General features: G+C 42.0%; 1 protein-coding gene across 2 annotated transcripts; it reads left to right on the top strand.

The window, feature by feature from the left end:
• The first annotated feature begins 1416 nt into the window (after positions 1 to 1416).
• Positions 1417 to 8579, top strand: lpar3 (lysophosphatidic acid receptor 3). 2 transcript variants are annotated; one of them, XM_048252417.1, is made up of 4 exons: positions 1417 to 1527; positions 1751 to 1881; positions 2502 to 3252; positions 7844 to 8579. In XM_048252417.1, the coding sequence occupies exons 3-4, from the start codon at positions 2514 to 2516 to the stop codon at positions 8161 to 8163; spliced, it is 1059 nt and encodes a 352-aa protein (XP_048108374.1). In that variant the 5' UTR covers positions 1417 to 1527; positions 1751 to 1881; positions 2502 to 2513; the 3' UTR covers positions 8164 to 8579. The 2 variants fall into 2 exon arrangements, with proteins under 2 accessions (XP_048108374.1, XP_048108373.1); XM_048252416.1 differs by having other exon boundaries at positions 1417 to 1633.
• Positions 8580 to 9927: the final 1348 nt, after the last annotated feature.

The raw sequence follows: 9927 nt of genomic DNA, 5'->3' as shown, positions 1-9927 counted from the left end.
AGTTTCCTGTTGCTTTTTGGCATTCGAAATAACACATCATCATTTATTTTGTTACATGCCCATTCAAGACATCCACAGTCTGTGTCTTTGACATAATACAGGCCCAACACCATGCTGAGCATTCTACATGGTTCTACAGTTATTTATTTATTAATACAATGACCAGCAGATGATACTCTGGATATCAGATTCCTGACAGCATTCACCTTCACAGTCCGACAATACATACATGCAGGACATGACCTGATACAGAGTTCTCAAACAGAGTTACCTAAGGTTGGGCATTTAATGTAACTGAGTGGGAAACCACCACTTACTGGGTTCTCTGTCCGGAGAGTTGAAAGTGTCGAGATGAGAGGGTGACTTCACCTGAGCTCCAGATGTGCCCTTGTATTACTTAATCACTGAAGGGCTGCTCCAAGTATTGCACATCCGATACCACAGAGTGTTTGTCTGACTCAGAACTACTTACTAATGACTCAGTAATGCCCACGAAAATATTTGGACCTCTTTGTAAACCAGAGAAGGCGTTTGTTGGCAGAGTTGGCATTTGAATGTTAAAAAATGCCCTGCCTTGACCCACACACAAGATTTTTGAACCAAGATAAATATCTATGAGGCAAAGTTCAAGTAAGTGAAAGAGGTGTGTGAGTGAATGAGTGAGGGATATGCCGAAGACCCTCTCAAGGCATAACACAGTTTGTGGCTCCACTTTGTCAGCAGCACCAATGCTTATCTCCACAAAGCACCCACCCATAAACAGGGATGTTGAGACAAGTCCAGACCTGACCCATGTGGGTACTCATTAGGGGTGGGTCTGAGTCACTGCAGGGCATCACTCTCTTGTGAGTCTGATGGAATTTTCTCACTTAGTTCCACCAACCAAGCTGGTTCTAGCCTGCTGCCTGTTTTGCCATGATGTTTGTGTTTGTGGGTGGGGTTTGGAGGGGTTGGGGGGTTCCACTTATTAGACATACAGTGACATCACCCCAGACAGCGTCATCTCCTAAATGAACCAAAACAGAAATGGAACTACAAACCATGAAATAAAATAAAATCTTGAAATAAAATCCGCTGTTTAATCAGAGGCTGTTTGTGTATGGCTTATTATTATTATTATTATTATTATTATTAATAATAATAATAATAATAATAATTAATTTGCATCAAATGTTCCGTCTTCATGGAAGAGTTGTTTAATTTTAATAGAACAACAAACACCTTGTTAATGAGCGTGGAAGTGGCATTAAATACCAAATAAATAATCTTAAAAGCAAAGGTTGCGTAAGATGAAAGTATTGTTAATGTTTCATCAGGTCTTTATGATCTCCTCGGTAGGAAAATCAGCTGTAGCTTGGCCCAGTCATAAATTGCGCAACATGTAGCCTAATTGCCCCTTGGTCACAGAGGGTAGAATCGTGAAACTTCACCACAACTTACAAGAGCACCTGCCTGCCACAGGCTGCATACCAAGTCAAACAGCCTCGGCATTTTCTTCTGACATTTTCTTCTGAAGATCGTTGAAGAGTAAGAGCGATTTATGTAGGCCTCTAGACAAATGTATCAAACGTCTCCTCTTTATTTACTATAATATATTCAGTCTACTCAGTTAGAGATAGTCTGGATTGGATTGGTAAGACATTCCAACGCAGCCTTTTTTTTTTTTTTCAAAATGAAAGCTGTTATCCACACCCACTGCAGTGTGCATAGACCTCTTTACTCAACTTCGCTCCTTGACTTATTCACTCAGGTGACTGCTCTCGGCTGCTGTCCCCGCCGCTGTTTCGCGGACACTTTGCCATTTTTTGAGGACCGAGAAAAGTCATTTGGAAGTAACTGCAATGCCCGAAATCACATGAATTTGACTCAAGCTTTCGGTCGGTAAGTACACATGTAGTAAGAGAAAAGCCTCCGAAAAACTTTGGATTGTTCTAATTTTCATAGCGAGATTTCCTTGGGAAGCATTTTCCATTAACTTGTTATTTAGGCTACACTACACTATGGTGAACGTTTCATTTTCAATCATTAAAATGTGAGTAGGCTACTTAGAAGTTTATGTTACAATTTAAATGTGTATGCCACCAATTGCCTGTTCTCTTATTTCTTTAAGAAGCTTGCATTTAGGTTTGAATTTTCAATACAATTTACAAGCTGCATTTAGTGAAGGCACATTAAGGTCGAGTGTTGGTAATTCAGGCATAGAAATTACAACGGAAGGTTTTTTTTTTTGACGTTTGTCTTAAATGATCTCTGATGAGTTTTTCATTGCTAGTGTTGTTTAACTTTGTAAGCACCCCAATTTGTATGTTTTTGGCTTAACATTATGATAAAAAATGCATGATTCAAAGTAATCTTCAGGTGGCTTGACTTAAACAAAGTGAATGAACAAGACATGGAAGCTATTGTGACATTAGTGTTCATTTGGATTTATTTTGCCAACCCTCCTATACACACACACACACACACTCATTTGGTCTCTCTGTCTCTCTCTTTATTTAAAGTCAGTGTGCAAGATGGCCAGTCAGAACCAGTGCTACCATGACCAACTCATGGGCTTCTTCTACAACAACAGCAATCAAACCGATGAGTGGGACTCTACCCAACTCATTCTGGTGCAGTGTGTGGGTTCAATATTCTGCTGCTTCATCCTGGTGTCCAATGTCATGGTCATTGCAGCGGTCATCACCAACAAGCGCTTCCACTATCCTTTCTATTATCTCCTTGCCAATTTGGCAGCCTCAGACTTCCTAGCAGGAATTGCGTATGTGTATCTCATGTTTAACACAGGTGAGGCCTCCAGGAAGTTGACTGTCCAAGGGTACTTCATACGGCAAGGGCTGCTGGACACCAGCCTCTCGGCTTCCCTGTCTAACCTCTTGGTGATAGCCCTGGAGCGCTACATCTCCGTCATGAACTGGAAGGTGCACAGCAACCTGACCAAGCGGCGGGTGACCCTGTTGATAGTGCTGGTGTGGGCCATCTCCATCTTCATGGGGACCGTGCCCAGCCTGGGGTGGAACTGCATCTGCAGTCTGGACAAGTGCTCCACTCTGGCGCCTATCTTCAGCCGGAGCTACCTTATCTTTTGGTCGGCGTCCAACCTGGTTGTGTTCCTGATCATGGTGGCGATATACCTGAGGATATACACCTACGTCACAAGAAAGACGTCGGTCCTGTCGCCTCACACCAGTGGATCTATAAATCGCAAAAGGACGCCGATAAAGCTAATTAAAACAGTGATGACCGTACTGGGTAAGTTCAGGATCCTTCAGTCTTCTCATCTGACTTGTAGAGTGTGTCAGCTCTGACGATATAAGACACATGGTTCTGATATTGTCACTGGGGCCTTCATTGAAGACCCCCCCACATTTTTCTGCCCACAACAATATTGACAAACTATTTAGGGGTTAACTGTGTCAGGAGAATGCATGTTTTGTTTTTAATCACTGAAATTACACTGAAAGCAATCACCAAGTTCCCACATTTATCTTAAAAACACTTGATGTGATTTCCTAAAGTACAAGATAAGGATTTTAATGAGGGTAGTCTTAAAGTCTAAATCTACATTGTTTTTATGAACTTCTATCTGACCAGTAGACAACGTGGTAAGGGCATATTGTCTTTCTAAAGAGGAGAATGACAGAATTGAGGAATCGCTCAATGTACAGTAAGTGGTAGTTGGCAATTTGCTCATAATAAATAGCATGGTTTACATTAATTGTCGCCTGAGGCAGAATTTGTGGTCTTATCTATGGAAACATTTTCAGTACACCCATATGAAAGACAATTCATTCTAGAAGCACAACCATTCCATGATGCATGCATTGGCACTTTTGATTTACTGACACACTGTCACCTTCAGTTGAGTGACACATTTGTCATCTGCTTGGTTTTCAATTAAAACCTTTATCAGACCACAACGTAACCCTTTCATGTATTCAAATGCCTCTTATGCCTTTAATTGATCGTACTGTAATGCAGTATTGGCAGTGAAAAGCCTTATGCAAACCATTTGCCACTTTCCACCGCAGCGAAACCTCAGCCCACTCTTTTAACAGCTATCTAAGATTTTCATTAAAAATGTGCTATGGGGCATTTTATCCACTCAAGTGCTCACCCTTAAAGAGACGAGAGGGACCACTAAAGGTGTAAGTGGAACAGGATATGCTAGGTCAGAAATGTACTCAAAAGAAGGCTGTCTCCTTCTCCACGCCCTCTACATAGTGTAGTTGTACAGGTCAAACAGGTAAGACAGATCGTAATCAGCCCGACGCCAGAGTTGGGCTTCTTCCTTTTTCATCTTCACAGAACTCCCCTTGCACAATATGCTAAATGTGCTTTGATCAGATTTTTGTGGTGTCAGTGTAGTTTTGGCCTGCTCTTGTGTAGATTCAGCTGGGTGTCTGTCTATTGTTCTTTGTGTCTTTGTGTTAGGCCGGCAGAGAGAGTAAAGTGAAAAAGTGGAGGAGCTGTCTTTTATTATACACAGTGTGTCCTCTGCAAGACTGTAATTATCTCGCACAAGGCCACTGCTAACGCCGCCCGAAAGCTGAACTGAAACACTCAAGTGGTTTTCTTAGCAATGCCTGGTCAAACAGACTGACCTAAGAAATACAATTCAAACTTGGCCTAAGAAATACAATTCAGCTAGATCGTATTTTTGTGGGTTCTTATATTACATTGTCAAATGTATGAAAATACACTCTGAACACACTGTGCTCCCTTTCCCATTGATGTGGTATGACATTTTACCACAAATTCTTGCCCATGTTGCCCCCCCACCCCCATAGTAATTATAAATAGGGTAAATATAGTCAACATGCATCAGGACACACCAGGCTGCAGATACTGAAAAAAGCCCTACCTCTTAAAAAACACCTAACAAGCTTCATGGGGCTCCACGCATACTTAACATATTCGAGTGATAAACCGTTATGTGCCATGATACAAGGGAGGAATGGATACAAATGAGGGTGAAGGAATCCTCGCCTCTGATCTGTTTGGCTACAAATTCTTTGCTTCCCACAAAGTTACCAGCCCAGAAGCAGATGTTCCCAAAGTGCTCTGTCCATTTTGCTCAACTTTAAAGGCTGTCTCTGACAGCACATTTACTGCTCGGAAGAAGAAAAAAAAAACAGCAGCTGTGTATGCTTAGGATAGTTAGAGTGTTTCATCGAGGCCTCATGGATGTTATAATCAGGTGTGGCAGGATGGGTAAGACCACATTGTGTGGAGAGAAAGGTCGCTGTGTAAAACTATACCCACAAGTCTAATTCCCAGTGTACTTATCCCCATTTAACAATTGGTTAAGAGTTCCACTTTTCAAAAGCTTTGTAGAGTAATTTGACTAGACTCTTTTCCCTAGAGTTGCTCCACCTCCTAAGACGTCAGCTGTTATGTTACCTGTTATAGGATGTGGACTTGAGGTTGGAAAGGTGTGACTATATGCTTTCACAGGGCAACATTAACATCATGTCTCGGTAACAGTTAGTTCGCCTAGAGAGACTCTTAGATTCAAGTTCAGTACATAAAATCTTTGCTGAACAATTACTGAACATCACCTTAACCAAATTCAACCCCTACCCCTAACCTTAACCTTAACCCTAAATTATATACTGCTCAAAACAATTAAGGGAACACTTAAAGTTTTCCACAATTGTTAAAACACATTTTTTGAAACCTTCCACCCTTTTCTCCATTCTCAAACTACATTCACAGAATGTCTGACAGTTCTTGCAAAATAAAACACTCGCCTCAAAAGTTGTACTTGTGCTCAGAACCAAACAGTGTCAGAGTACCGATCTAGTGTATGATTGAAGTGTTCCCTTAATTTTTTTGAGCAGTATGCTGTAGTTAAGAGTGTCTGTTGATAGTCTGTGGGTGGACTGTCCAAGTAAAGTGTGTACCTTAACACACAGGTAGACAAACAGATGAATCCTAACATAAGGGAACAGCACTTCAGCAGCCTGACATATTGAATCAAGCTCAAAGCCTCCCTTTATGCAAGGACACTATTTCAAGTATTCAAGGATCTTTACTGTCATTCCAACATTCACACATAGGAGTTAAATTTAGTATCAGGTCCCAGTAATTAAACAATGCCTACCATAACCTCATAAAACTTCATGGTAGAAGTGTCCCTAATAAATAAATAGTGAAATATCATTGCAGTTGTGTGCAGTGATTAGCAGGAGTGGTTCAAGATAACTCAAGTCAGTGTTACCATGGATAGCAGCATGCAGGGCACATGAGTGCAGATAACTGTGATGTGTATTTGCATCCATGCCAGAACAAATGTGGTGATCTCTCAGATTTGTCTGGTTCCCAGGCTGAGACACTTCCACCCACCTCCAGGTCTCATACATACTCCTGTGAACATTATCACATAGAAGTATCTAGCCTGGATCCCAAATCCAGGGCCTATCACGAATGAAAATCCCTTTGATTGCCCACATTAGCCTGCATGTTTTTGGGTGGCAAATGCTTGTGTTGAATAGCCACGGCAGGTGTGCAGCCCAGACTTGTGTGCAGCTGGATATTTGTTCTGTGTGTGTGTGTGTGTGTGTGTGTGTGTGTGTGTGTGTATGAGTGCATGAGTGCATGTGTTTGTGTGTGTTTGTGCGTGCGTGCGTCGTGTGTGCATGAGTGCATGATTACGTATTTGTGTTTGCGTGTGCATGTGTGTGCAGATTAAAGATGCATTGTGTGTGGTAGCTCAACCAAAGCACATGGCTTGTCTATCTTGAGTCTGGTTTGATGATCCCATTTAACCGCTGGCCAGGCTTTTAGTGTCTCTCTCTTTGTGTGAGCCGTACGAACGGCACCGCATCTATCAGAGAGCAACACTGAACTCTAAACATCCCCAGAGAGGCCCTCTGCAACCTCCACATATGTTCCAAACATGCGTTGCCCTCCAGTCCAGATGTTTCTAATGAGATTAGAGAGGATGAATGTACACTTAAATAAGGAGTGCACCAACAGGAAAAAAACCCACAGTGGAACCCCGTTTGATGGGGTTTTGTAGTAAAATCTTAGTAGTCATTTTTTCTTTTTTTTTCTCTCTCTCTCTCTCTCTTTGCACAGGCTTCACCATGGTAATGAGAAAGGGAGCTTTTCAGTTCAGTGTGTTTGTTGCACTTTTTAGTCAGCTTGGGTTGCAGAGCAAGGGGTGTGTTCTTCGTCGGCTTTCTTGTTGTCAAGGGTACAGAATTACCTTTGTTCTGCTGCCTCTGAGCCACTCACTTCAGACAAGCCTTCACACGCAGGTCTCTTCCAAAATCTCTCCAGATTCCCCGGATTGTGTCTGAGCAAGTCCAGTGTGTGCAGTCATACGGGTGTATGGTCAGTGACACAAAGCATAGATTAGATGCCCAGGTGTGTGTTTCTGCCAGACTTTGAGCATCCGAGAAACAATTCTCTTCTTTAGACAGGAAATGTTTTCTGAACACACCTCTAAGGAAGTTGTGTGAGGATATTTAGCAACACATGACAACATATTACTTGTAAGGGGAAAATAAATAGTCACGGCTGGACAGATGGTTGCGTGCCTTGGTTGTTGAAAAGTGTTGAACAATTTGACCACACATAATACGGAACAAGTGGACTATTTTTGTTTTGAATAACATTGCGGATTAACTGCTTAATGAATTGTTGGGTGTGTATGTTTTATTTCTCCTTTAATTGAGTCAGCATTAATTATTTGTACGATTTTGTAAGTGCGTCAGAACAGAAGCTAATGTGATTTTTGTGTATTGTGTGTGTGTGTTTACAATGGTGCCTATGTGGTGTATATGTATGGGTGCATATGGACATGTGTTCATGGCTGTGTCTCTGTCTCTTTCAGGGGCGTTTGTGATCTGCTGGACACCGGGGCTCATTGTGCTGCTGCTGGACGGCCTGGACTGCGACCACTGCAAGGTGCTTCAGTTCAAGCGATGGCTGCTCCTGCTAGCTGTGCTCAACTCTGTCATGAACCCTGTCATCTACTCTTACAAGGACGAGGAGATGTGGACCACCTTCAAAAACCTTTTGCGCTGTGTCTGCAACGGCACACGCCGACAGCGGTCGTCCAAGGCCAACATCCGGCCGAGCCAGGAGTCCGGGAACAGCTTGAGGCTCTCGGAGGACACCAAGAACTCAGCGCAGGAGATGCTCAAGGCCTAGAACGGGAAAGTTTTGGGGTCGGACTCTCGGTGAGGACAGTGAGAGGAAGATCATTGAACCATTGTAACCCTGTCGGCCATTATCTTCCATTAACTGTTCCATGGCTGTTGCAACAATCAAAAACGGACTGTTTGGTCCATTGCTTGAGTTTGGGGGTCTGTGAACAAATCTGTGAAAATATTTGAGTTTATGGACTGAAAAGGTGACTGTACATTGTACAGATGTGTATATGTACATATCCTTGTTCTTTGTTTTTGTTTTGTTTTGTTTTTTTTTACCTAAAATATATTGACTTCTAAAGACCCTTTTCTCTATCCTTGACGATCATCCCTTAACCTGAAGTCAATCTTAGAGAATGCAGAGCTTAATACATGCAGTTGCCTATTCATATAAAGTACTGTCATTTTTCTTAGTAATCATTTTTTGGTGTTTTTTCAAGGTACAATAATGATCTTGTGTGTATATATTACAGCAATTTAATGTATTTTTTTCCCGATTTCCTGGGAAATAACATCTGGATAACGAAGCCTTACACAAATTAGATCATGTAAAACATATCACACTCATAAAAGTAGATACATAATGCTAGTATACAAACATAGGTGCTTGCCTCTGTTTAGAAGCCATACATGTATTGTGTAACATAACAGCAGATGCACGTGTTTGTAGCTCATCCATTTCAAGTGTATGCATGCTTGAGCTACATTCCTCTCGTCACCAGGGACGTGCATAGGGGGGTTGCTCAGGTTGCCCGGGCAACTGCCCATATGGCCTTCTCGACTCACGTTGCCCTTCCGAGGGGATAAATAAATACATAAATACATAAATACATAAATAAATAAATAAATCGTACAGTGGATGCAGAATTTCACGTAGGCCTAGATAAAAAAAAAATCGCAAAGTGAAAGTCAGTAGGAGAAGGGCAAACTCTCTTTACGTGGCTGCAGCGCTGCACGCGACCGGCACCTGAGCTGAGCCTGCATGAGCGGCAGCGGCCCTAGAAGGAGATTGTCGCGGTTGTCGGGTGAGACAACTCAACGTTGTCGGAAAAGGTGAGTTTGTGATGTTTAACAAACGAACGATCATCATCATCAAGTTTTATGAAATGACTTAAAATCTTCATAAATCCAGACTGAGTTTGTCACTTTTAGCTTAAATAATCAGACAGATAGCTTGCAGACAAGCATCCCGTTTTCACATAGCCTAGGCTACTATTTTTTTGGTAGGCATTAGGCAAACTAAGCTACATGTCTGCTGATAGTTAGTTTCTCACATTTAGTTTTAGCAAGAAGAATGAATGATGGAAGTAATGCATCACATTAATTATTTTATTCAAAATGGTTAAATGCCTAAATCACTATTTTGGGTAGGCTATTGTTTGATGCCAAGGTGCCCACTGAAAAGAGGGATTCAGGAGAGGGAGAGACAATTCAGGGAGGCAGCAAAGGGCAGCACATCACTGCAGGGTTGGCTGCGAAAAAGCCAACCACCAGGTGAGACAGAGACTTTGCACTCAGTAGTTAAGGTGATTGAGTGCTGTATTTGTGCGTTTCACTTCTTTGTGTATATATATATTTTAATAAAGACCCTGTTATTCTCAGTCCTTCGTATAGGCCTACATGGATTTCTATGCAACGTCATGAAAACATGCGTGCCCAACTAAGAGGCAGAAAGCACCATAGAACAGCATAGAGCAGTGCTGTCCATGAAAAGAATAAAATGAGTTTTTGTGCTGAAAACTGCACCAATTCGAAATCACGATGG

This window comes from Alosa alosa, chromosome 9 (genome assembly GCF_017589495.1).
Source record: "Alosa alosa isolate M-15738 ecotype Scorff River chromosome 9, AALO_Geno_1.1, whole genome shotgun sequence".
NCBI classification, from domain to species: Eukaryota; Metazoa; Chordata; class Actinopteri; order Clupeiformes; family Clupeidae; genus Alosa; species Alosa alosa.
This window is presented reverse-complemented; position numbering and strand designations above follow the sequence as displayed.

Coding starts and splice junctions, on each gene's coding strand:
- lpar3 (XM_048252417.1), top strand. CDS start 2,514: ATGGCCAGTCAGAACCAGTGCTACCATGACCAACTCATGGGCTTCTTC. Junction 3,253..7,843: donor AACAGTGATGACCGTACTGG/GTAAGTTCAGGA, acceptor TGTCTCTTTCAG/GGGCGTTTGTGATCTGCTGG.